The sequence below is a fragment of the Tinamus guttatus genome, unplaced genomic scaffold (genome assembly GCF_059628265.1).
Source record: "Tinamus guttatus ecotype Peru unplaced genomic scaffold, ASM5962826v1 Tinamus_guttatus_pri_ptg000079l, whole genome shotgun sequence".
Lineage (NCBI taxonomy): Eukaryota > Metazoa > Chordata > Aves > Tinamiformes > Tinamidae > Tinamus > Tinamus guttatus.
The window spans coordinates 2,078,041-2,105,928 of NW_028288613.1; the positions used below are offsets into that span (position 1 = coordinate 2,078,041).

General features: G+C 49.6%; 2 protein-coding genes across 2 annotated transcripts in view; one reads left to right on the plus strand and one right to left on the minus strand.

The window, feature by feature from the left end:
- Positions 1-27,888, minus strand: part of DOCK1 (dedicator of cytokinesis 1) — a 204,196-nt gene that overhangs the window by 95,878 nt on the left and 80,430 nt on the right. The gene's annotated exons all lie outside the window — the stretch shown is intronic.
- Positions 585-27,789, plus strand: INSYN2A (inhibitory synaptic factor 2A). The gene is made up of 4 exons (XM_088520059.1): positions 585-691; positions 9,590-10,643; positions 22,626-22,697; positions 27,170-27,789. Exons 2-4 carry the CDS (start codon positions 9,595-9,597, stop codon positions 27,351-27,353), a joined length of 1,305 nt encoding a protein of 434 aa, XP_088376185.1. The 5' UTR covers positions 585-691; positions 9,590-9,594; the 3' UTR covers positions 27,354-27,789.

The following is a 27,888-nucleotide window of genomic DNA, read 5'->3' on the forward strand; positions in this document are numbered from 1 at the left end:
CCCCCGGGCTGCGCGTGCTGCTCCGCGCCGCTCCCGCGCGCGTTTCCACGCGCTTCCCCCGCGCCTCCCTGGAACGGCAGCGCGGGCTGCGGGCGCCACGGAGGGGTGGCCACGGGGTGGCCGGGGGGCGCGCGGCACATTCCCATTCCCGGGAAGCGTCTCCCTCCGGGAAGAGCCCGCGCGCCCGCAGCGCCGCCGGGGAGCGCGGCCGCCGCGCGAGCGAGGGGCTTCCGCACGAGAAGGGAACGGGCGACGATGCCTTCATCACTGTTAAAGCACCGCTCTTAATATCGTTATGATGAACGTCGTCACCGTCCACATCGTTACCGCGGCACCGCCGCTGTCCCCGCCGTTGTTGTCGCGGCCGCCCCCCCGCGCGCAGCCCCGCGCGGCGCCGCCCCCCGCGCCCGCAGCGCCGCCCCGGCTCCTCCCCGCGCCGCTCCGCTCCGCGCCGCTCCGCGCCCTCCCCCGCGCGCTGCGCAGCGCCCGCTCAACAAGTTGCCGCTGCCGCCGCCGCGGCCCCGCGCACCGCCCCGCGCGCCGGCGGCGGCGGCTCCTCCCGGCGCTGCGCTGCGCTGCGCGGCCGCCCATGGTGGTGCGCGCGCCCGCGGCCCGCGCGCGCCCGCCCGCGCACGGACATGCAGCGCGACGGAGCGGCGCAGAGCTCGGCGACCCGCTGAGGCGGCACCAGGTGGGCGCGCAGCGGCGCGTTACGCAACGGGCCCCGCTCGGGCAGCGCGGGACAGCGCGCAGCGGCGCGGGGAAAGAGGCGCTTTGGGGAGATGCAGCGGGGAGCGCGCGGGCAGCGCCCCCGCTGCGCGCGAGCAGAGCCGGGGCCGCCGCGGGTCCCTGCGCGGCTCCCGGGGTCCCTGCGCGGCTCCCGGGGTCCCTGCGCGGCTCCGCGGCCGAGCAGGCGCCGCGGGCGCGTGTGACCTTGCGCGCAGCAAGTTTGCGGGAGCCGCGCTCCGGGCAGCGCGTTGCTTCCGCGCGGATCGGCCGCCCCGCGCAGCGCGCAGGCCGGGGCGGGCACGGAGCGCGCGGTGCCCCGCGGTGCTGCCGGCTCCGCGCGATGCATCAAGGTGGAAACGGGGCCGCGAGCTCGACAGCTACCAGCCAAAACCCCGAATAAGCACATGGCGCGGAGCCGGCCCCAAGCACGGCACGGCACGGCACGGCACGCGCTCCCCGGTTCAGCAGGGCGCATTCCGAGCGAGCGGATTTGGAGTAAAAAGGACGAGGAGGAGGGAGAAGCGGCGCATCCGCGCGCTCTTCGTGCTGGGCTGCCACTGTCTGTCTGTCTGTGCTGCCACCATATCGCTCTCCTCGGGTGCAAACAGCAGCGTGAAGTTCAAAGTTGCCTTTTTTCCCCAGCACTGTAACTAGCGGCAAGGAGATCCAGTGAAAATATCTCGGTGCTTAGAGGTTACTGATGTGTCATCTGCAGGCTTATGCGAGCCGCCGATGGCATCTGTATTAAGCGATCGCACTAAAATATACCTGATTTATGTTGCTCATCCAAATAGTCACAGCGAACAGCTGTAAAATAAAATTACTGCACAAGAGTTGAAGGTGCATTGAAAGCATTTCGCCTCTCTCTGATGGTGAGGGCTGACTTTGACTAAGACGATGTTTTCCCCTGTGGCTGAGGACGTGGCGATGCCCTTGGTGAGGGGCGCGCGCTCCGGGGGGCCCCGCGGGTGCCGGTGCCGCTGCTCCCCGAGGGGCCGCCCCGAGCCCGGGTGCGCGGCGCGGGGGGACGCGGATCCGGGAAGGCCGCCCCGGAGGCGCCGCGCGCGGCGGGAGAGGCCGGCGGCAGGGCCGCGCGCTGGGGAGGGCACTGCGGCGAGCGCAGCCGCCGAAGTTACTGAATCCGTCTGGTCGGATGGTCTCGCCGAGCGCTCCAGCGCAGCCCCCGTTTCCAGAACTGCTTGAAAGTCTGTGCAGGACGTGAAAAACACACGAGCGCGGACCTGTTTCAGAGAGTCACTACTCATCTGTGTGTCTGCGCGCTCAGTTTTCCAACTGTATGTGCTTTAGGGAAAGGCGAGCGCACGGGGATCTGGAGGAAGGCTCTCGGGGAGGTGAATCCAGCAGGAAGGCTGTGTTTGGCTTTTTAAAAATTGCAGCTGGCTCTTACCCTGCGCAGAGCAGTGCCGTGAGCCCTCTGAGGATGCGGGTTCCCCGGCCCTGGCAGTTCTGCCTCCTCGCTGCGACCAGGCAGCCTGTGACTGCAGAGGCTCCGCTCTGCGGCCACCTCTCCTACACGCAGGACGGCCCCTCTGCCGACCCCGCAGGACTTGCAGGACCGCGATACCCGCTCCGACGTCCGCGCGGCTCCGTGTGACCCTCCGGGTTGAGCAGCGCTGGATGTGCCCGCGCGGGAGCCGCGATCCGCGGGCGAAGGGCAGCGCTGCTCCCGCATCCCTGCGAGACGCGACTTGGCGCCACCGCGGCCAAGCTCCGCTGCTACCTCTGAGCATTTGGCCCCAAACTCAGGCCATTAAAAACAACAAAACAGAAAGCCAAACATCTCACAAGCTCTGCATCCTTTGGGCCAAACATGCAGGATCCTGTAGGTGCTCCATGAGACAGGCCAGTCGTGTACAGCAGTTAACAGCCCAGCCAGCAACGCGCTCAAGGACACGCAGACAGTCACCCGGATGGCAAAGGCGGGCGGTTTCCTAAGGAACTTTCTATTTGAAGTGAGTTCTCGGTAGTAATCTGAACTCAGAAGGCCATGACTAGCCGATTAACACCTATTTGAACCTTAAGGAGCAAAACAAGCCAGAAGAGTCACCCTTCCCGTTCAGGAGAGCAGGATGGAGCAACCAGCCAGGACGCAGAAGGAACCACTTCAGTTGGTGGCTGCACCCCCAAGTTCCCTCCCTCTCCAGAGGGGTGGTTGGCTTCTTTTTTAATCATCTAAAGACATTTTCCTCCATTTGTATTTACTTTTTTTTTCCTATTTCATCTAGTCCAGGGATTCATTATTATTTGCACTGGAATAATGCTGATAAATTCTCAGCCCTAACTGTTCTTTTCAGAAGGGAGCCGAATGGTTACTCTTGTTTTTGTGTCTCTGATTGCAGTAATATGTTCTTAAGTAATGCCAGTACACCTATGAAAGTAAACTCTTAAAGAGCATGTAAAGCAAGATCATTCTTCTGTGGCCTAAATGAATAAGATGTGTCAAAAATAACAAAGCAGGATTTAGATGTTTCCTTTCTCCCTGTTTGCTTTATGCCAGCCTCTTCTCACCTCTTCATTTGCTTTTAACCTTCAGGAGAAACGCAGACACCTAGACAGGAGCTGCACTGTGCAAGACACAGTCTGGAACAGCCCTAACTGTAGAACCTATAGCAAAAAAGGCTTCGCCATAGAGTCAAAAATCAAAAAACCAAGTGTGTTTTCGGACTGCTTAGAAAACTGTGCATTTAGAGTTGGGCCCTGCCTGGATGGCCACGGGCTGGACGGGCACATCTGCTCCCCCAGCGATGGGGAGCAGCAAGGAAAGGGACAGCATTCCGGGCAAATTAATAACGGCGGGGCACTTACCAACGAGTAAGGAAGGGAATTTAGAGCGAGCCCAATTTTGCCTTCAAATCGCTTGTAATGGGTTGCTCATGCCCGTTTTGCTATTATACTCGTTATTTTCTCCTGCAAACCGAATCGGAAATGAACGAGGAGATACAAGTAAAGAAATCTGAGCTAGGAATCAGCTGAATACATTTTTGTGCATCAAGGCCATCAGCAAATAAAATAGAGCAGTATCTCTGAGGAGCTGACAGAGGGGCAGATAAACCAGCCAGAAGCTGGAGAGCATCATTCAGCAGAAATTATGCTTGAACTGGCTGTTACGGCTGATAACACGGAGCCGCTCCGCAGACTGGGCCCAAGCCCTCCAATTCGGGAGGAATCCGTGCATTTTAGGCAGTTTTAGCTGCACAAGTTGCTGGCAGGAAAGTGGATCGTGTTCCTGCACTCACACTGGTGATAGTTTTACACACAAAGGCACAATAAAAACGATGCAAATTATGTGAGTAGCAGGCAGCTCTGGTGCCTGCAGCTTTATTCAGGCAGTTCTTATTAATAGGATGGGAGTTCTCAGCTACTATCCCACACTTGACATAAGCAGAGTATATAACTCAGGCTGACAAATGGGGATATGAATATTCTTAGAGGATATTTAATTAGTTTAATACACTTCCCAGTCACTCATAGCATAAAATAATCTGAGGGTAGTATTTCAGCACGGACTACTTATTTCCAAGCCTTTCTCCAAATTGTCTCCTGAGTGCATGAAAACAGGAGGCCCCTGCTCTACCTCTCCAGACCCTCTGCCCGGTCACTGCTCTCCTCTTGTATTTTCCATAAAGTTCTTCCCAAAGGGAGGCAACACCCTCGGTGACCAGGAACTACCTGTTTGCATCCGTGTTACCTGTTGCTGTTGAACCTGCCACCCGATTCCCCCTCAGTTCCACGCTGACGAGACCCTGAGGCTTCTGCCCTTGGGACCTGGGGAACTGGCGCCGAGTTCCCAGTTCTGAGACAACCTCCTCCCTCCCCTCTCTTCCTTCCTGCTGTTTCTCTAAAGCATCTCAGAAGTTTCACCGAACCCAGAGCAGCTTCACGTCACTCTTGTCAAATCGCGATGATTTTTGTGCCATCCTTGGCCACGGCAGGAGTCACCGTCAATGTGCCCAGGTCCAACCAGGCACTGTTAACTCACAGTTTCAGCAGAGCCAGAACCAGGGGAACCCCCAACCCGGCAGGGCCTTTCTGTCCTGGGAATGCAGAGCCCTGCACTGATGCTGCGCAGCTTCTCCAACGGCTCCGAGCGAACAAATCCTGAGGCTGGAGCAATTCACCCTCTGCTTGGTAAAGTACAGGGTAATATAAACGCAGCAATAAAAACAAATGCCATAGTGGGCAATAAATAAGGAAGTTCAGAGAAAAAAAAATCAAGTTCAACGCCTAAGGGCTTCCGAGCTGACTTTTAAAATAAGCATTAGCCTGACATTTACCATACCTGCTACCTCTGTTACTCTATATGAACGGTTCTGATGCCAGGGTGACAGGCTGTTCTGCCACATCAGTGTCGTCCATCACTAGAAATCCCGAGATGAAATAATATCAATGTATAGGTGGATGCTATTTTAAACACATAAGTTTGGCGTATAAGCACCCTTGAATGTATCTGGAGAGCATATCTGATCCTCAAACTTCAATATTAAAACTCCACAAAATACTCGTATCGCACAGGAAAGGTTTCTGCCCACAGCTAGTAAGTGATTCAGCCCGTTACTCCATCCCACCTGGTTTTGAAGTTTGCAGCTTAACAGCAGCCAGTCTAACAGTGAGGTTCCCCTCAACAGACTGAAAATACCTCCCAACAAACTGAGTAAACAATGTTAACATCTGAAAGTGGGAAAGCAGCAATACGGCATTCACGGCATTCTAGGTAACTCAGAAGTAAGAGGAACATTTAGGTTTGGAGTGCAGCATCCTCACATTGCTATTTCTAGTGCATGTGCTATGGGATATTCAGAGTTCACATGAAGCTGGGCTTCCCCTTGGGCTATACAAAGCAAATTTGAGTTTCTTTCAGATGTTTGTTTTTAACAGAAAATGCCTATTCTTTTCCTAGGGGTACTTACAATAGGACTCATGGGCACCAAATAGTAGTTTTTTGAAAAACAAGCCTGCATTATTAAACTTTATGGCAATACATGTAAAAACAGCAAACGGGGCAGGGGAGACTTCTCCTGAGAAAAGACATTCCACAAATGTCCTTTCCTGAGAAGGGACCTTCCTCAGCACTAACCACCTTTCCTTTACATGGCAAACCCCAATTAATTACCTACAATCCCCTGCATTATTTTCTCTTTAAGCTATTAAATAGGCACGTGGAAATCTCCGTGCGTTTGGCCTGGGAACACACAGCTACAAGCGGCGCCTTCCAGCAGCACCTGCAAACTGCAGCCTCTTATCCACTGCGGCTAATCCTGTGGGAAGTTTATTGATAAACTTCCTGGAAGTATAAAACATGCTCTGGGAACCTGAGACCATAAAGGAGGCGGTTTCCAAGCCTGAAGGTTGACTTACTGACTTATGGCTTCTCCGCGCATCACTGTATTATTATTATTATTTAATAGATCATTTCCCCATTCAAACATAAGGGAAAACGGCTTAAGGGTAATCGACCACGAGCTGACAAACAAAGCAAGGGTAGAAAATAGAAAAAAATAAAACAAAAACAGCTCTGTGTTCACTTAAATATTTAGCCTAGCAAATCAGGTCAGAGAGGCAGGGTTTGCTCTCGGTCATTACAGACAAAACCAGGGCTTGTGGTGCGGGGAAGCCTTGTCCAAACCCTGAAGGAAGCGGAACAAAACGCTCCCAGATAAACCCTCCTGGGTGAAACATGGACTCCCCGTCAGCTGCCGGCTGCGCACGGACAGTCCTCCCGGGAGGACCAGGAACGAGCAAGGCTTGGAAAATGTTCAGTTCTTTGGAAAGTCACCATTGGGAGGCACAGACACCTAGAAAATCCTTAGTCCAAGCTGCTATCGGGAGCAGAAGCCTCTAGATTAGCTAAATCACCTAGGCTAGTGCAAGTGGGAGCATTTCCGAAGAATCAATTTATTGGCTATTAAAGACACTTTAAATTAACTGCATCGCAGGCCTTGCTGCATCATCATTTATCTTATTTCCATTCTGTAAAAGCCCCTGCTTTCATCTGTTCTAAAGACTCAATTAATTTTGCCTGGGATGTCATTCCAAACCAGCCCAGGGCTCTGGCATTCCCAAAGATGATGGGATGTGAAAATCGAGGCGGTGGCTTCAGTTCAGAGGTGTGTAACAAAGCATCAGGCCAGGACTTCCCAATAAACCCTCTGTGCTCAGGGATTCTGTTGGCAAGTTAAAGAGTACAGAAAAGTCCTGGCGCCAGGATCTTCCCGAGCAACGAGGAATTCTAGGAGACATTTTCACTAGGACTTTCAGATGTAACAGGCAGTTTTTGGAAGCTGCCTCTCAGATGTGACCACGGAACATTTCACAGCTCAGTGTCACCTGGTCCATATGTCACCTGGTCCATGTGTCACCTGTTCCATGTTTGCTGCAACTCCTTAGCAGGGCAGGGACTCGCATTAGCAGATTGGAAACACAATGGCTCCCATAATGGCTAATGGACACAATGGCTGTTACCTTTGTGCATTTTATTTATTTATTATTTATGTATTTTTGTGAACTTACTGGTTTAGCAAATCATTATGGAACACTTTCATAACTATGCGAGTAAGTGCAGAGTTTGTGGTTTCACTCACAGCTTTTTCCTGGTGTTTTAGCACAGTACAGGTTACATTGGTTACATTTCAAGGTGACCGACCCCCAGGTTTGTATCTCACAAAGTATCTCATTGCAGCATTCTGAATCTTCAGCTTTATATATTAAGATGGATAGATAAATATTGCTATTTCTTATCACTGACATCTTTGAAAGCTGTATACCTGTGGGACAAACCAGTTGGGTACCAAAAATCTAGCTGCCATACTGCTGAGATCACAGGTTTGAGCTGTTCAGTTTTGCTTTTTCTTGGTGTTGGACTTTCTTTCCCTTTATTGCACAGTGTTGTTTAGAGATATAATAACGTTCCCGCTTCCTCAGGCTGAATTTCCTAACAGGATTTTGAGTGCAAAATAGCCAGGAAACTGCAGCTGTGACATGATCAAACTTCTGTGTGACTGTGCGTAGCTGACACGTAAGGAATATTTCCAACAATAAATGGCAATATAAGGAAGATTACAAGGTGAGGCTGAAGCGCTCAGCCAAGACCTGGATCCCCCTGCTTGGTTTGACACTGAAGGAGTAATAAATTCGGTGGGTGGGATACGGGACAACCTATTCCCTAAGCCTGAGAGCCCTGCTCGAGGAAACCTTGCCATGTACAGGTTCAGGTGTGTTACTAACTCCTGGAAAAATGATTTTATTACTATATGCTTTAAATTTTCCACTGCAGATAGCTTCTCAATGGTGTTTTCCTAACTGAGAACTCAATATAGTTCTGAGAACTCAAGAATTCACTCACTGGGGTTGCTGCCACTGCGGTTGATTTTTAGAACATAACCCTATCGCAGCATTTAACTTTTCAAGAGTTTCAGACTTTTTGCTTAATGGAATAACATAATTTTACCAAAAACGTAGTTCAGTTACAGTACTTAGAAGTCCCTGTGCTCTTATTGCATTTTACTCCCAGCCCCCTTGGGAGCACGTCAGCGTTCATATGGGAGCTGCATGCAGACTCCTTGGATTGAACAGGAACCTGCTAATTCAGCAAAGCTCAGCCTTGGAGAGAAAGCCGGGCAACAGCAGATTAAACAACAACGTTCAAGTGGGGTGTAAAAACAGGGTCTTAGCCATTCCCGGCTACCACAGGTCCCATGTGATCCGCACAGAGATGGAGCTGTTGTTTTCTTGCTCCGTGCTGCATTAAGCAGTTGGCACCTTTCCATCCTGGAGGAGATGCTTACGTTTCAATAGCAGAGCAGGTCGTTCCTGCGAATCATCCTCACAGTTGCCTTTTTCTTCTCTTTCCTTTTCTTTCTGAAGTGCTTTAGGAACCTTTGCGGGTAAGGAGCTCCTTTTATAAAGGCATATTAATGCCTCTAGTGAAGGTTGGGCTGTTTTGCATTACAGGCAAAAGCTTGATTTATGCACCGTTCACTTCTGCTCCAAACTTCCATAGCTCATAATCTTTATGCACGCGGCGGCGCCAGCCACTTGCTAACAGTAATTAAGCTTTATCCAGATTGTAGGTTAAACTCTGAAAAGGAATACCCACACCTCTAATGACAAATTAAATAAATTCCATGTAAAGATGCAGAGTATATTATGCGGAGAAATGTGCTTTGTAAACATAAGCCTTGTTAAAAACAAGACCACAGTCTCCCTGTCAAATGCTTGCCTTAAAGGAGAATTAAAGGTGATCAGAACTATACGCTTTGCTTTTCCTTGCACAGACAGACTTTTTATTCATTTTCCCCATATAATTGTGTTAATTGCCAAGTAAATTTATACGCCTGGCTTCCTGCCAGCTTAAATTCCCTTCCGTGGGGGTCACAAGGTGCTGAACTGGCACCATCGACCAGGGACAGCAATGCTGCCCATGGCCCGGGCGCAGCCCTAGGCCATCACAAAAACTACTGATTTTGGGGGGTATTGGTTTTTTTTAGTAGTATCATCTTTCCTTTATGACCCTGCAGAGATCTCAGCCTACTTACAATCCAGTTTCTCTCCTTCTTCTTCTATAAAGCAGGAGTTACCAATATTTAACCTCTCTGGGTAGCAGAAGGTTTTGATAAATCTCAAAATACGCCAGGGTAAAGAGGCGCTATTTTTCTAGCAAAAGCCTGAAGTCTAACATCGAGGATTATGACTTAATTAAGAGAATCCAGCAACACCGCTGCGAGAGGCAGATGTTTCCACCAAAGCCCGGGAGCCCCCGCATAGTCTGCGGTATATTTGAGCTAAAGCAGCGTTCCTGTCGTAACAAACGGCTTTTCTGACCTGTTTTTTTTTCTCAACACAGGCATCATGGTGAGTAAGGAGCCCAGCAAATGCCTACTCAGCAGCTCGGAAAGCGAAGTGGAGCCAGCAGCTTCTCTCGCCCTGGAGATGAAATACGCCCTGGACCCCAACCGGCAGATCAAGAAGCGCAACAAGGCCCTCCAGGTGAGGTTCAAGGACATCTGCGAGGCGCAGAGCGAGCAGCAGCGGGACAGGCAGCTCTCGGCGGGCCAGGACGCGGACAAGCGGGAGGCCAAGGCCATCTCCTACAAGACGGCGTATCGCAAGTACATGACGGTGCCCGCGCGGAGGTCCATACCCAACGTCACCAAGAGCACGGGAGTCCAGACGTCGCCGGACCTTAAAAAGTGTTACCAGACGTTTCCCCTGGACCGCAAAAAAGGGAATATCTCTAAAAGCGCCTCGGCCGTGGACACCCTCAAGAGCCAGAACAACGGCTTCCTCATAGAGCTCAAGGACAAGGAGGGCTCGGGCTCGGCGGAGGCGCTGCCGCGGGGCCGGCCGGGGGGCAGCCTGCAGACGGCCGCCTTGGTGTCGCACGCGGCGGAGCGCGGCGCCACGTGGAGCGGCTGGGCGCCGGGGCCACCCGCGCTGCGCGACGCGGCCGAGGCGCCGCCCGAGCAGCCGGGCCGCGGGGAAGCCACCACCACCGGCGGCGGCGGCGGCGTCTTCAAGACGGAGGTGGCCACCGTGTACCTGCCGGCGCCGTCGCAGGGCGGCCGCGCCGAGAGCGCGTGGGCGCTGTGCGCCGCCGCCGAGGAGGCGGCCGGGAGGACTGCGCAGCTCAACGGCGTGCCCGCCGCCGCGGCCAGCCCCCCGGCGCCGCGCTGCCCCGCGGCCGCCTGCCCCGAGCAGCCCGCGGCGCCCGGCGCCGAGGGCCGGCCCTGCGAGGCGGCGGGCGACGAGTGCCGCCAAATCGTGCCTCACACCGAAGTGGTGGACTTGAAAGCACAGCTCCAGGTGATGGAGAGCCTCATCAGCTCCAGCCAGGAGACCATCAAAGTGCTGCTGGGCGTCATACAGGAGCTCGAGAAAGGAGAAGCGCATAGAGAAGGGTGAGTTCGCGCTCCCGCCTTTTAAATGCCTTTTTGTCGTGTATTTATTCTCTGTGCAATGCCCGCCGGGTTGCGCCTCCCATTCCCCAACGTTGCCTCCTGTAGAGATAAGTCCCACAGAAACCTGCCCGCAAAGCAGCAGCCTTGGCCTGCTGGCGTTGCCGGCACGCAGCCGGGAGCTGCTCCACGAAGGACGCGGCACCTTCCCGCCCCACATCCCTGCCCTGGCCGCCACGGAGCTGCTGCTCCTTCTCCCGGCCGCTTTCCGAGACGGGATCACCAGCAACCGGCAGCATTAACCACAGCACCTCGCCCGGAGCACAAAAATCATAATTCTGTAAGAGACTTACATTTTTAAGATTAAGGGATATTGTTACAACTCTTACTATAATCCCATTAATAGCGTATGCATCTTGTTCCTTTTACTTTCAGCCTCTGCATTTTTAATCGTGTTTCTTTCAGCACAAAATTCAATGATAACTTTAGATATCAGCTCTCCTGTGCAGCAGTCACACTGCTTGATATGTGCCAGTCTCCTGGGCGCAGAGAAGTTTTGTTTTGCTTTCCTCACATTACTTAAATCTTATGCACATTCCAAATAAGCTATCGCAACACATTATGTTTAGTCCTCAGCCACATATTCCAACCTCTACAGTGTTGCCTCTCACATTAAGAGAAGCATTTAAGACTTACTTGCCGTAACTTCCTCATTTTATTCAATCGATGCATTTCAAAATGCGTGTGTGTTTCTCTGCTTTTCAAAACTTCTATAATGAAATCATAATTTGACAGAAGAAACTTGGATGCTAACATTATAGACAGATCTTGCTGCTCTATTTGAAGGAGTACATGCTTTAATTTGGGTCAAAAAAACTACATCTTAGATCTAACTACCTCCTTTATAGGAATATAGAAAATACCCTGATAAGCCTGAAGTTTCAAAATGCCTTTGGTGACAAGTGATCTTAACTGTTAGACAAGGTTGTCAGCACAGCCTTACCAATTTTAGTTTGTTTTGCAGATGGTTATGGTATTTTTAGAAGATCTTGTTAGTGCTTGAATATTTAGACTGGGAAGCTTTTACATCCAACTGCAAGGAACCAGGGCTTACTACTTCTCTATTTTTTTTTTGAATAACAATAATAGAGTGTTTCTCTGAGTTTATTAACTTACAGAAATTGCAATAGGATTGGACAGAAGTGACATGCTGCTTGTCAAACCATAAAATACAGAAAGCTGTTTCATCACTACTCATCACCCGACCATCTAGCACTGTGATGTGTGTGACCACAAATACACGCAGTCATCTGCTATAAATGCAGCACTTTCCATGCACTTCCATACCAGTTTTCAGCGTTTGCCTAAGGATTCAAGAGCAGAGCCCCCAGATACCTTCTTTTTTCCCTTTTCACGCAGCCAGCAGGAGGGCTGCCCCCGTGCCTTCAGCACACAGGAGCTCCTGCCCAAACTCAGGGCTTCTCACAGGCCCTCGGAAGGTGTCCACAGCCCCAGCCCCAGCCAACTGACGTCCTAAAGAATAGTGGAAATCAATCTACACACTCCGTTTCTTGCCAGTGTCGTTACTGACTCCTATGTACACACGGGCTCGTGTATTAGTCTGCAGCACTAATTGTATTTGATCACAAAGGCACTACTTATAACTTACTCCTGCTCTTCCCCCCTGCATAGGCCTCCCTGGCGATGGTAAAAATTACCCCTTTTCTCCACTTAAAGATGCATCGCGCATTTCAAAATCATTTCAAACATGTCCTGTGGTGTGCAAGAGACTGCTAAAATGGTTTTTACTGATTAGCTGCTGCTAATTGTGAAATCCCACCAGTGGCAGCTGCATCCGTGGCAGAGGCTGCTCATGGAAATTGGAGGCGCATCATCCACAAACCAAAGTGAGACTTCCAACACGAGCTTATTACCCAGCGTGTTGTTAGCAGTTAAATGTACTAGCAGGGTGAAGATGAAGTATTTCTTCATCCCCACTTCCCTCAAGTATCGCTGATAGGCTGCCCCGTCCTTTTCTTCTAATAATTCTCCCCCTTAATTGCATTCAGTTCTGTATTTTTTGCCCGAGTGACCCACTCAAGTCCTTGCTAACCGTTAGGTGACTTGCCTGTGTCAGGCTGCCCGTCTTTGCCCCTTTTTATTCGGGTGTTCCACCAGTTTATAGCCAGAAACAGAGTCTTGCTGCTGCATCTCTGCTGCCTGAAGCCCATGCAGGCCTTCCATCTACTAAGGCAAAGAGCAATGTTCTCTGCTTACAGCACTCTGCTAGTTTGTGTTTGTATATTAATTCCTTACAATAACACACATCAGGAAACAACACAAATTGCTGGTCAAAGAAAAAGGAAAAAAGCTTAATCTCTCAATCAGATTTTCCTCCCTTCAGGAAAATCCCTGTTGTTTAAGTGCTGTTGCGGTGCCGTGGGACTAGTGCTCCGTGGATTCATTTTCCCTAATACGCTGTAGGTCTTGAACTGCCATTACTGCGATTCAGCACTAAATGAGTCTGCGGCAGCAAAAATTGTATCAGCGTCTCTGAAGACACCACTCTCATCCTTTGGGTGAATATCATCCATGTATACTTTTTAAAATGTCAGTGCTACATTATCCCCAATTAGCGATGAGATTCAGCGCTCGGCTCTGCTATAAAGCAGCCAAAAAGCCAGCAGGAGGAGAGCAGCCGAGGGCGGGATGCAGGGATGCGGCGGGAACATCCCTGCACGTATTGTCACTTACTCATCTTTGGCAAAGTGGCTATTCTGGTTTTTATGCAGAAAGCTCCACAGACACCTCAGAAGAAATGTGCCACAGCAAAGGGTGGTCAGCAGTGCCCGTGCTAGGCCAGGCCTGAGCAGGAGAACCGGCTTCAGCGCAGGCTTTGAGCTCATCTAGTGGGCCAAAGCACTGGGTTTTGGCTGAACACTGCATGATGCAAAGTGCAGCTTTACCAACCACCACCACTGGCTTTTGCTCTGGATGATGCTTGTGTTATCATCCAGTAAACCAAAAAGAATTTCTACAAACTATAGACTTGCTTGTATGTATTCACACACATGGCACTGGGTTTATTAAAGCAAATCCCCATTAGCTGTGTGCAGACCAAGGGCAGGACAGGGCAAGCTGCACATCGCTGATCTCAAAGCTGGCTAGCTCAGGACTGCCTAGAAAAAACCCATCAGAAACGTTGAGATTAGCAAATAATTGTAAATGCTTCGCAAGTGGAGAACAGCACTAACTTTATATCCGTAACGTGAAAAGTAACAGTAATCTCACTATACAGTAAATCAGTAATTTTAACAAAGCTCTCAATTTACCAAATAAAAATAAAGCAGCAGTATTTGGACACCGATAGCTCAAACACTGCACAGCATCACTGCACTGCGCAGATGCGCTGTGCATCTCACAGTGAGATGAACCACATTCAGGGTGGCTTTTATTCTATTTTATTTTATTTTATTTTATTTTATTTTATTTTATTTTATTTTATTTTATTCTCTTTGTTGACAGACAGATGCGCGCGAGTTTTCCGATCCCGTGGGCACACGTGAAGCAAGCGGCCCAGACAGGGTGTGCAGGACAGGACAGGGTCTGCGGTGCAGAAGGCTCCTCCAAGGAGCTTTTCCTTCCCGTTTCCTCCCAAATAGGGCTGGATTTTTGTGTCTATTCTCATTTCTAAGCAGCAGCAACACAAACCCGCGCGTTAGGGTGCGAGTTTGAACCAAAAGCGGGGAGAGCTTCCGTGAGCGCAGAGGGCAGGCAGCGATCCCGGGTACGAGGGCCGGGATCACCTGCATCCCGACGAGCGGGGCAGGCTGCAGGCAGGAGCCGGGCCTGCGGATTTGCCTCTCGGAGCCTCCTGTGGGGTCAGTGCTGCTGTTGGGCCCTGCTGGAGGGGACGTGGGATGTGACAGGGAGCAACAGCCCCTGCTGTGTAATGGAATCCACCTTTACCGGTGAGAGGATGCTCTTAAACGCTGGGCACTTTCTTACAGCACTTGGGGAGAAAAGCAAGCACATATCCGTGCTGTCCGTCCCATGGAGACGTCAGCTTCACTCCAGCTGTTACTCCAAGAGCACCTCTACGTTTTCACCTCTTTCCCCTAACCAGGGTGGTGTTTCTGTCGCTGCCTCTTTGACAGCTTGTTTTCCTGAGCATGGAGGTACCAGGACGTTTTGGGCCTTGTAACGATTCCCTTCCCTAAGGAGGAGGCAGGAAATCTCTCCAGCTACAACTTCCTTAGCCAAGGAAAACAAGGAGTTTGTTGCATAAACTCGTGCTCTGTAGATCTTGCAGCCTTTGGGACAGGAGCCTTTTGCTTTCTGGAATACTCTCGTTCATTTATATCCTTTCCTTTCCCACTGGCTTCACAAACATCACCCGAGTGAAACGTTTGACTCCCGTAGCCTACATCCCTGCATCCCTGCACACTGCACGTAGTGAGCGCCGCTGTCCTGGTCTAGGTCTGTCAGCAACAACACCCCCTTCGCTGACTTCTCCTATGGCCATTCACACTCCTCTTCTCTCTCTCTCTCACCCTTTCTTTCTTTTTTCCAATTATACAGTTAATTCTAATCATTCACGGCCACCTCCAGATCTGGGGGTGTATCCAGAGGTGCATCCATCACTCCACACGCTTTGAGCCATATTCAAGCAACCAAAACCCCCTGTAAATTGATGCCTTTCCAGGGCCACTTCCCGAGGGCAGGTTGAAGGCTGCAGGGCAGGTAGCGTAGGGCTGTTTCCTAGTACAAAGAACAGCTCCTTGCCTGGACGTGAGCAGCGCCAAGGCGCACGGCCCTCCAGCCTTGCTGAGCTTGCTGTTTTGGCTGGGGTTTTTCCTAACAGTTGAGCAAATTTGTTCTGTGGCTTCTAGTCCAACCTCCAGCTGACCCTGGGGCTGGATGAAGCCCCGGGCACACGTACAGTTCATTTTGGAGCACGTCCCAGCTCTTCCCAATGGCCACGTGCTGTAACCCTCCAGTTAAAGCTTTGGGTAATCCTGCCACAATCTCTAGCTCGCAATTATCAAACATCCCTCGTTAGGAAGGGGCCGGTAGGACGGTCTTCAATAAGCCCAGGGGAACAAAAATGAAAAAAGGAAGTGGTAGCATCATGAGGATGTTTGCTTTGTTGAAGAAACAGCACAAAAAGTAAGCAGCATCCTTTTAACTAAGCTACTGATAGGCTTAATGGCTATTCTGGTGTCCCCAAAATGACATTAGGAGCAGTCTGACTCTCACAGTATATAACTTGTTTTGCTAGAACATTCTAGCTGTTTAGCTACATATATTGTACAAGCACAGTTGGAAAAAAGATACTAAAAATCAAAAAGAAAAACAGTATTTGAAGTATTCAAAGAAAAAATACTTCGATTTATACCTAAGTGAAGGCTGAGACTTTTCCGTCACGCTGACAACAGTGACCAAAGGCCAATAAAAAACCAAAGTTCTCCATTACTCACACCTACCATTCCAGTCTGGAAATACTGGAGAAGTCTAATAAGGAGCGATTCAGAGCAAGTAAGCAAAGCTAAATACATCCCTGGGAACTGCCACAGAGCACGGGGGAAGCCTTCCCAGCGGTCACCGAGCTGCCCAGATCACGTACCGGCAAGGAGAGTTTTTCTGGTCAATCCATCTTTTAGAGAGGATCTTATCTAGGTGCTGAATTACCAGTTTTCACTTTATGCAATCAGAGCAACCCTTTAGTAACTGCATATTGACTGCCAGTAGTAGAAAAATCCACAGACAGAGCACTGAGCCCTGTATCTATCCAGCCAGGTAAAAATGCGACAAAATGAGCTTTACGGTGTGAAATCTCTCCCCGCGGTTGGTTCTCCACGAGATACATCCCCAGATTTCCGAGTGGCACCTTCTCCCGAGCCCGGCGCGTGCTCAAGGGGCAGCCAGGAAGAGCAGCCGGCGCCGGGAAGGCGGATGCTGCCCGGCACATCCCTGGTGCTCTCTGCCCTCTGGTAACACTCCGGTGTGTTCGGAAAGACGAGGATTGGGGCAGCTTTTTGCCATGTCACTGGCTGCACTGGCTCACCCCAGCTGTGAGGCCCTTTCTGCTTCTTTCCAACAGCCTCAGGAGATAGTACAGAAGCTGGCAATATCTGTGAATTATTGGCCCACGCTCCTCGGATAGAGAGGCCGGACTGCAGAGATGAGCAGAGATATTTTGATATTAACAAGGCCATTTATACCCCCAAATAGCTCAAGCTGGTCCGACCTGGGTCATTTCCTTGGCACGGGAAGAGCGCAGTCCCCTTGGCTGTCACCTGCCCCTGCTCTTGGAAATGATGAGGAAACACCCAATCTCCCTGCTCCCGGGCTGAGCGTCCCCCTCCTTTACACAAGGTGTAAGCGCTGCACCGAGCCAAGGCGGATCCAAAGGGTGTGTTTTAATCCAGCTGCTGACCCCTAAATGCACCATTAGTTCACACCTGGAAATACCTTTTGGTCTGACTGAGAGGATTTGCTGTGTGTGACAACCAGGGCAGCCAAGCTGAGAGAGGTGCTAGCCCTCGTAGACTCCTAATTCCTATAAAACTCCGTGATTTTACTTGGAATACGTATAAATTTGTTTGGTTCTCAGATTCTTGGTTTTTTTTTTTTTTTCAACCAATATGCAGCCCTATTAAAACCTGCCATTTTATAAAAATCCTCCGCTCCCTGACTAACCCTAGTATAATATAAAATGTATTTACGGGGTGAAAGCACTTGAATTGCTGTCTTGGGAGTCATGCCATACGCCCACGGCACAAATACCTCCCAAAGAAAATTAGTCATCTGCTTCCAACTGCCAAGCCCCAGTAAAAAAGACACCAAACTACTGTCTTGGAAGCAGGCTGAACATCTCACCATTGAGCTTCGGCACATTTCACAGTATTTTCAGAAGCCAAGTGAACATTTTCAGCCCTGCAATGAAAAGGCAGATAAAAAAACCACAGTAGAGAGGGATTTGGGTGTCGTTCTAGAGGATCACTGTGATTCTGCCTCCGTTTTGCACCGTTTGCACCATCGGTTAAACAGCACGAAACTGCTCAGGGTTTGCAGGCGGGGAAGCCGTAAGGCAAAGCAGAGCGAACCGGAGCATTGCAGCGCTCTGGGTTTGGGGTTTCTAACCCAGAAGTACCGTCACCATCTAAGTGCTCTGAACGCAGTGGAGACATCCCAGCAGTGTGGCCAAAGCAATTGGAGCAGCTCTGCTACTTCCCAAGGGGCAAAGGATTTTCCAGAAATTCTCCCTGTGGCTGATCCTAGGTGTGTTGTGTCTGGACAGACCTGTTGCTCTGATGGCACCGTGTAGCTCTTAAGCATCCCGAGGCAGATATTCATCCAACAAAAGTGTATTTTGCTGATACAAGTGTGTTTCTACAGGAAGGCCTCCCAGGCAGCATCTCATTTCCTAGATTAGGCTAAAGCTACAGAACTAAATAGAACTTATTTTAATCTGCAAATCCCATACAAGTGATTTTCTCGTTGTTTCCATAGCCAGAACACGACTTGAGTACTCAAGTCCCGAGGACAAGGACCAGGCCCGCAGCTTGCAGAGCTCATCCCAGCCTGACAAAAGGCAAATTACATTAATGGTGAAGTACGGGCACTTCTTGAAGTGCAGTGTTTAAGTAGCATTAGCTCTTCAGTGTTCTGCAGCAGGAAACAGTGGCTCTGAGAAGGTCACCACTAGACTACTCAGTTTTAAACCATTACTCTGCAAATAACACCTAGCATTGGTGTGTTTGGCTATCTGTGCTGCAAATAGTGCCAGCAGAGCTAGGCACTGCACGGAAACGAGGTACCTGCTTACAGGCACCTTGAAGGAGGAGCGTGGCCGTCACTTCTGCCACTTCAGAACGACTTCAAAGGCTCGCTGCCTTCTTACAATCATTTGTTTCACTCTGTGTTAATGAAAATATCAACAGGAAAACCTTCCTGAGCAAGCCTGTGTGTATCTGGTGGCCTCCCACCAAAAGGAGGTGAACGTGGGCACCGTGTACGGCGTGAACCCATGGCAGCGTGGCCAGGCTCTGCGGCAGAGCGTGTCTGCAAGGCCCCGCCATCCACGGAGCACAGTCAAATGAGCCATTCCCCACGGAATAAGGGGGGTAGCTGTACGGGAGCCCCCTTCCCAACTGCTTTGGAAGATGTTCTTTTGTGTTTAAGAGATGCCCAGGACACCTGACCTGGTGCCCAGTCACTTGCTACCTGCTCAGCCCCAGAGGGTTTCAGCCCTTACGAAGCTGAACTTCCCCCTCAGCTCTACAGAGGCTCCAGCTGAGAGCAGCAGACAAACAACTCCTGGAATGCAGGGAGGATTTTCATGAACTACCGCTGGCATCTTCAAAGGGGGCCTCAAGCAGGTGCACCCATTCCGCCGCCTCTCACAGGGATCGGGAAGGTGCAATTCCCTTAGGCTCCTTGGAAAATTGCAGCCTATTATTAGTCACTGCCAGCCCCTGGCAGCAAAACAGTTGCTCTTCATTATAATATTTTAATACTTGGAAGTGCTAATTGAGGTTAAGCTCAGGTTGTGCCAGGAATGCTAAAGGCGTCCAAATGGAAATCTCCTGTAAATAACGGAGCGTTTCGGGAGCAGGTGGGTGTGCGGAGCCGGACAGCCGCCCCGCGCCCCTCCGTAGGGCAGCGCCACGGCCGAGCCGGCCCGGCCGGCTCCATTGGTGCGAAATAGAAGGCAGAGGGTGTCGAAGAAGCCAGTTCTTCAGGAACAGACTGTGCGTCCGTGTGCCCGGAGCACTCGGGCCCCTGGCAGGCGGCAGCGCCTTCGTTCCCCCTCGGCAGCGCGGGGATGAGCGGCGCCGGCCTGCCCTGCTCCACGACCCGGGATATAGGGAACCCTTCCCATCACGCGGGTTTTTCCTTGTTGTTTGTGAGGAAAGCGCAGGATTCATCCAGCTACGCAGACAGGAACCTCATCAAACTAGACCATTTCCATCGCTATGGGCAAGATAAGTATTTTTCCAAGTAGATCCAGGACATCTTCCTGGTTACGACTGCTAGAACAAGCAGGAAGGTGTCCCCTGTTCTGGGGACTCCCGTTTGGGGGGTTTCTGCCCTCACAATCCATGGGGCTGCCGTTCCCGGCTCCCAGCCCGCCCTTGGCCAAGGCAGTTTCCCTCCACCCTTCACCTCCAGCCACAGGAGCGCTGGTTGCAGAGCTAACGGTGGAAACACTGTTCCAAAGACAACCCCACGAGGACTTTTTTTCCCAGATTTTCAAATAAATTAGTGATTAAATCACCCCATGCCTGCCATCCTTCTGTCTTTTTTTTCCTTCTTTCTTGAAAAATGAATGGAAAAGGGAGAGACTACAGTTAGATATTTCTTCCACTTAAAAACAGTGAGGCATTCTGAGAAATCAAGATGTTAAGTTTGTTAAATTAAGCTGCGAGGCTTAATTTGGAATCATTTTTATATTAAGAACATTGCTCACAGGAGCTGCAGCCTGGGGACGCTGGGCTCCCGGGCATCTCACTCAATGCAAAACGAAGCACTCCACTTTGGATCAAAAATAATCCAAAACCAAATTTCATTTCTCTTTGAAATGAGCAAATTTTCTGAAGGATTTTTTTTTTGGTGAAAATAAAAATAAAATTACATCTCACATGTTCTATTCTTACAGGAAAAGTCTTACCGATTTACCAGGGAAGTAAAGCTCTAGCCTGAGCTTTTCAATAAGAAACAAGGTTTCAAACAGGTCATCCAGGAAAAAAAGAAAAGCACAAAAACCACCCCCAATGACTTAACCATTTGCATCAAAGGACCATCCTCACCAGCTTAGCTAGGCTGTGTTACAGCACAGATTGGGAAATGTATTTTTAACTACTTGAAAGCCTGGAAGCACTGCTCATCTAAAGATCAGCCACAGGCTTCAGGGATGAATTTAACAAAATTACTGGGAAGAGCAGCCCAGGGAATGAGAGCTGCTGGACCTGGGGGTTATTGCGGGGCCGCCGCGCTCCTGCGGACGGTGCCGGCGGGATCAATAACCTGGACCTGCCTTCGGAAACGCTGCGCTGCGAGAACCAGCTGGAGCAGCGGGCAGAGCGGTGGCACTTGTGCAGGGTGACGTGGGGACTTGTGCAGGGTCCCTAATGAAGAAGTGAAGGGGTCTACGCTGTCCTGCTGACGTTACCCACGCGGAGGCACCGGACAAGCCCCGCGCTCCCTTCCTAAACCCTCTCTGCAGCATCGCCCAAAGAGGCTCCTCGCAGCCAGCCCATGAGCTTCAAATGCCACCCCTTTAGTGAGGATTTGCAGTTCTTGACTAACAGCCTGGAAAAGGGAGTTTTAAGCGTCCAAGTTTAATGCTGCAGTGACAATTTTTAATGTCAGCTTCTAAAAAGCTTGGAAGGAGAAGTCAGGAACAGGTACTAATTCATCCCTCTTACGGGCAATAAAATCAACAATCAAGTCCAAATCAGTGTTTTCCCCACAAAAGGAATGCTAGAGAGGAGTGCAGAAGCCCCAGAGAAGCTCTGCTCTGGCGGCAGCTCTTCCTCTCCCTGGTTTGCACCAAGTGGGGCTGCACCTCTCACCAAAAGGCAGTTTGGAGGCTCCTGCGTGACTACGGGGATAACTTGTAAATCCAGCGTCCAAGGGCGCTTAAAATACCAAAGAAAAACACTGCTAGAGCAAGAAATCCAGCTTACATTTTGCTTTCAAAGGGGAGAAAACTCCTCGTTATTATTAAAAAGGCAGATTCACCTCCCTGTTAGCTCTAGCGCACGGCGCTGCGGAGCCGCAGACCGTCCCGAATGATTTATAACCCCAGTAATCACAGTGGAAGTGTCACCTGTGGAGACAGGCTTGGTTTCATAAGCTGCACATCCACCCTCTGCCTTCAAGCTAATACTGCTAAATTTCCTTCTCCTTCAAAACACAAATTTTATATAAAATACGGCAGTAATGTTCAAGCTATATTCAAAGCATTAAAGCAATATTCAAGCATTTAAAAACACTCAGGAGAAGTGGCACAGGATAAGATGACAATTTCCAGAGAAAGGAAGGAATAAAACAGGGACAAATTTTGTGCCTGGGTAATATTAATGTCCCTGAGAGTATGTTCACCAAGAAAATTAAATAGCCTGAAGTACTTAAGAAAGGCGGATTTTCCATCTTCAGTACAGAGGCACTAAGCTATTGGAGTGGTACCTTTTCCTGCTAGTGTTTTATCCGGATTTGACATTTTGCCACGTAAGAATTTCGTTATATTTACTCCGTGTACAGAAGAGTATCTGTGTCCATACCAAATATTTTTCCCAGTTGACCAAGTCGGACAATATTTCAGTAAACTGAGAGCTGCTCCTTCAAACCGAAGTGAGACAGAGGACAGATACCGGCTATGTGAATAAGGGATGTATCATTTAAGTGCCTTTTTTTTCCCTTTTAGCATATAAACACGAGCACAACTCGTCACACTTCATTGCAGAGGGGGAGAATTCCTTACCAGCAGTCACTTTCCAGTCTAACATTGTGCCCATCCACCAGTGACTGGCAGATGCTCTCGCCTTTTGTACTTGCAATAAACTGGAAGTCACCACGCGGGCACTGCTGTGTCTGCAGGAGCTGGAATCTACCAGTTATGATTCATCATCTGAGCACCTAGAAGCATTATCTAAATAGAGGATCCTGTAACTTGACGTGCAACATGTAACCCTGTGGGTTTCTTATTTTTTTAATTTACAAACAATAATGGACAGATTTTTTTGTGTTTTCTCCTTCTAATCATTAAAAACTCATTTTCTCAATACCAGTGCCTTGCTATGTGCAGGGAAGCTGAACCGCCATTTTTTGCTCCCAACTGGCTAATGACCAGATTTTTTATATTCAATACTAAAGTTTAAAGAATGACGTTTTGGTTACTCCAAAAAGCGATGATGGGGGGCAAAACCATGTTAAAAAAAATCCTTTCTTAGCGACCTCCTATTTTTGTCTTGGCAGGCTGTCGTATCGGACCGGTCAAGACACAGCGAACTGCGACACGTGCAGGAACAGCGCATGTATCATCTATAGGTGAGTCAAACACTTCCCATTGAGCAAAAGCAAGGCTTTACTCAGGTATTCCTTAATGCAAGACCAAATGTTACCCTCGATGAAATTATTTTAATAACATGAAAACAGTTCAAAGTAAATTTTCCTTCGGTAAATTCACAACATTCAACAAGAGACTGTGTCAATATTGACATTAAAAGACAAGGAAGGAAGGAAGGAGGAGAATAGGTTTATGTTAGAGGACGTGTGTGGGGCTCATTCAGGCCTCGTTGCAGTGCACACCAGGACAGGCTGTTGTGCTCAGCACCACCGTGGAGCTCACGGATGGGCCGACATCATTTCCATACAGCTAAAGATATTTGACATCTTCTGCCCAACGCTTCAATGTACTTCCCATTGCTTTTTGCAACAGCAAACTATCTTACTTTAAAGTTCCAGAATTCCTGCTCGATATGTTCGACTGCAACAGGATGCGTGTGGGAAGCAGGAAGGGCTCCCAGGCCGAGCAGCAGGTCGCTCTCGGCCGTATGAAGCCCTGCAGAAAGCCCTGCCCAAGGGCCCGGGACGGCCGAGCCCTGGCCAAGCCCGCGAGCCCTCAGCCCTGCGCCCAGGTTTGCAGCCGAGTCAGGATTATCCTCCTCTAGCAGGTTCCATTGCACCCTTAGAGCAAACAAAACTAATGCAGAAATGCGAATTTGAGGTGTTTCCCTGCACAAACACTGCCAGCGGGTTTGGGAGCCCTGGCTGTTCCCATCTCCTGCTGCAATAGCCCTTTGGACAGAAGCTTTCGGTGCTTGGCATTCGCCTACGGCATCGTTTCCAGTGGGGATTTTAGCAAAAAGCCAGTCCAGCTCCGACAAGTGAGGGGACGGGGCTCTGCAGGCGCCAGCGCAGAACGGGGGCAGCAGGGGACGGAACCAGGAGGACAAAGGGGGATAAAGCAGAATTCACTGACAAAACCAGCGCCAGGACAGAGGCCTGGCAGGGCCACCTCCCCGTCCCCGATGCTGCGTGGGGACGAGGCGGCTCGTGCCCCGCGACGGCGCTCGAGCCGCGTCCCGACGGAGCAGAGCAAGAACCGCAGGGAACCCGGGCGTCCCCGCGGCCCTGCAGCCTAATTCCAGCGGCGGGAGCCCTGGGACAGCCGGGACACGAGCGCTCCCTCCGAGCTGCAGCTCCAGAGCTCCCGAGCACGGAGCCGGCCGCACCGCCACCGGGGAGGTCACTGCCCTGCGGACACCGCGCGGGGGACGGTGACGTGACCCAGCGCGACAGCCACGGAGCTCTGCGTGCAAGAAGACTAAAGCGACTACAGGACTCCACAACCTAAAGTCTAAAAGGGATTCTTCCCATTCTAAAGCCCAAAAATGCATTTTTAACAATACGGCTCGTTTGCATACAAAATTTCCATTTTGGGGTTCCAAATCTATTTTTATATGATTTTTATCTTTTCTGTTGATTTGGAAAACAACACATATTTACATATTTACTGGTATCAAAGAAAAAAAGGAAAATTATTAATTTATTTTTATTTTATTTTAATTTATGAATTAATAAGAAACTAGCAAGTCTCTTTTTTTGAGCCTCACCAAATGCTGTAATAAGAAGCCCTTACTTGACACATTTGAGCAAAAACAACAGTGCTTTTTCAGAGTCTAGTAGCATCGTAGGAGGCTGCTGGAGGAATCACCCCAAAGGTTTGTTTTAAAGGCAACGGATCACAGGACAGGCCCGGTCTCCTCCGGGTAGCATGGACTGTGCTACATCTCACGGAGCTGCAGGCCCAAATACAGCAGGAATGCCAAGTTTTTACTCAGCAGCACTGTCACTGTTGCTGTCTTTAAAAAGAGTGTATGAAGCCCCAGCTACATAGCAATGGGCACTAAAAGGTTTCCTACATCATGTTGTTCTGGCCAGAATATAAATAAGTAGTCAAAAAATGTTATTTTAAGTAGTAAAAAGAAATCACAAGATGGTACCACTGACATCAGTGTTAAATGTCCACCTATTCTGTTAGTACCAGCGTCTCGACCTGCGCTCACAAAACAGTTTCATAATCTTTTACAAACCAATCTGTATCCCCCACAGAAGTGCTTAAGGACAGAGGGTAATTTTTATACATTGGGATACCTTGTGAGGACCACGACAGCTCCAATACTCAAGTCTGGCAAAATCTCCCTCCTAAGCAGCAGCGTCGTTGCTGTCATTGCTGTCGTTGGTACGCAGGAACTGCACAAACTCTATCCCACCCCAAACCTGCCTGCACTAAAACCCGCCGAGCCTGTTTTACGCTGTGATTATCTTTTTGTGGAACTGCCCTTTCCATTCTGGCTTAAATTGCCATCCCTTGTGAATTTTAATCCTTTAACAGGCAGCTATAGGAGAAACTGAGGCTTCTGTTTATTATTTTGGGCATTATTCTTCCGTGTCCATCATCATGGAGATATTCTTCAGAATTACCTCCACGGAGGAGCATTTTGAAGAATTCAAACTAGACTTTCCTTTGGTCAAAACACATCACAAATGCTCAGCAGTATTTGACAGAGCTTCCTTAGCTTCTGAAACTGTATTTTTTTAGGCAAAATCATGACTTCTGCAGAGAGGAAAGAACAAACTAAGTCACGACTGCGCTATCATAGTTCTTGGAAGAAGAAATACTCAAAGCTGCACCAGCCGTTAGCTTGGGTACTTTTTACTCCTTTGAAATTTCATCTGCTATTTTTCAATATTTAATTTTGCTTTTGATATTAAAGTTCTCCTGAAGAGTGCTCCAACTATTCAATTGAAGAGATTATTAGAACCTGTCTCAATCCAGCGCCGCCAAGTGAAACAAGCTGACAGGTTAAAGTCATGCTGATACAATTTAATCAGGGAAAATAGAGTCCACACGGAATTAATTCATTTGTGATAGTCTAGGAAAATTATGATATAAATATATATTAAGCAAAGGTGTAAGATATCAGTATAGCAAAGACAGGTAACTAAGTGATTACTAGAGCAATTTGCACCCTCTTATTGCCTACCCAAGTTGCCTTCGTCCTCATCTGCTCCGGATTGCAGGACGCCTGGTAGGAAAACGTGTCCCGGAGCGGCTGGAGAGCCCGGACAGCGCTCCGGATCCTGGGCATTAGCGGGATTCAGGTTAAACCGGAGAACTGAAAAGAAGGATCCTTGTAAAGGGGCGTTAACCCAAATTTGCAGGTGATTAGTGCTTATCTGGGCCCTGCTTTCAAGCCAGGCACACGCTAATTCCCGTCACTCCGTTATTCCCCCACATCCAACTGCCATGGGCAGCGACGCAGGTGCCCTCCGACCACCACAGAGATTCAAAAGAAGAGATTGTCCAACGGGAAACGTCCTCTAAGAGCTTCAATGTGCAGCCGTGAGGAAAAGGTTTCCCTTCAATCCCAAACAAATCTCGCTCTTTCACTGACTACTAGGAAGGTTATCCAAGCACTGAGGCCTTCCAGGGCCTTCCCAGGAGTGCCGAGGGGAGACCCCACAAACAACAACCCCCCAAGCAGCCCCCAACTTCAGTCGGTGTCTCTGATTCCTCTCCAGGAGGAGGATAAAATCCTCTAAGAGCAGAAGGTGTTAGACAAGACGTGCTCAGTTTGCCAAGGCTGCAGGGCTGGAGCCTACCAAAAATCCTCCTCTATCTTCCATTATTGCAGCCTGTTTGGAGCATTCCCTCTGAGCGGGACGTGGCTCCTGCTGGATACGCTGGCACTCATCCAAGACAGGGAAAAAACAAAAACAAAAAAAAAAAACAGCCATAGCTTCCCTAATGGTACAGCTTAACCAGACAGTAGCAGAAAGGGCTCTGAGAACATGTTCAATGCTTATCAAAAATTAACTGACATCCAGGAGCAACAAACTCTCACTCATGCACCACGGAAATAGCAAATTCAGTCACTGCAAACCCAAGGAAGGTCAGAGGTGGGGCTGGAAGGGCAACCTGTGCAGCTGCCCCAACGGGTCTGTCTTTAGTTTGATCCTGTCCTGTTTACTGCAAAGTATGAAAGGAGGAGGAAAACTCCCGTGGTTCATCTTCATCACACTTCTGAACTGCAGGCAGGACACTCTAGGCTGTACAGGGCAGCTGTACTGTAGAGCTGGGGTGTAGCTTTCCAATGCGAGTTCACACTTCCATGAACAGTTACCCTTATTTCTGTGTAGTTTTAATGGTTTAATAGTTCTGTTGTTGTTGAGTTTTGATTTAGCTAGAGCAGACCCGCAGCTAAGCCCAGGGCTCCGCATCAGCCCCTGCTTTGCTCTCGGCGTGGGCAAGAGGAGATCCCTGGCACCCGCAGCCCCTTGCACAGCTCTCACTTCTGCTGCGAGAATTGCAGAGATCTGATGTGAACATTTATTTCGTATTTAATTTTAATAAACTAAGCCCTGGGAGAGCAATGTCAGATGCTGTCTTAATAGAAATCTCTCTGTCGCTGTAATGGAGTAGCTAATTGCTTTTTTTCTTCCCCCATTTTTAGTGTGGAGTTGGATTTTAAGCAGCAAGAAGATAAACTACAGCCAGTTTTGAGAAAACTTCATCCCATTGAGGAAACTCAGGTTGCACCTTTGCCTTATTCTCAGGAGAGTTACTCCTCTACTCCCAAGCAAAAATCCAAAACTGAGTCAAAAAAGCACGGAAGATGGAAACTCTGGTTCCTTTAACCAAGTCCATGGCACATGGAGCTCAAGGCCTTCTTTGAGAAGTATCTGGAATAATCCTCTCCCTCCCTGGAAAGGGATCCTGGTAACTCGGTCCATGTTAGCAGCCAGCGTTGCTGGGACCCCCCTGGCAGCGTTCAGTTCTCATCACATGTACCAAAAAGGCCTTTGTACCCAGGAACTACTGGTCAGGAGCGGGGCAGCCAGGGCCACCTCGCCGACTTCTCTCCGCAGTTCACCAACGTGGGATGTAAGCCCTGGAGTGAAGTTTGGACAAAGATGGAAAGCAAAACTGTTTTTCTCCCTTTAGATCTGGAAGCATCACCTTTAAATTGTAGGCTGTCATCCTGTACACAGCTAAATATCACTATTGTTTTGAAGCCTTTTGGGGGTTTGTTTTGTTGTCTTTAAACACCAGTGAGGAGAAAAAAAAAATAAATAGGCAAGCCTTACGTTTGCTCTTCAGTTTTACCAACCCTTGAGGATCGGGGAGTGCAATTTTCAGCACACATATCCTGGACAAAGCACAATTTTTCAT

Bases quoted from the DNA above. Each gene is read 5' to 3' on its own strand.
- INSYN2A (XM_088520059.1), top strand. From the start codon at position 9,595: ATGGTGAGTAAGGAGCCCAGCAAATGCCTACTCAGCAGCTCGGAAAGC. The intron at 10,644-22,625 runs GTGAGTTCGCGC...TTGTCTTGGCAG, and splicing joins GGAGAAGCGCATAGAGAAGG to GCTGTCGTATCGGACCGGTC. The intron at 22,698-27,169 runs GTGAGTCAAACA...CCCCATTTTTAG, and splicing joins AGCGCATGTATCATCTATAG to TGTGGAGTTGGATTTTAAGC.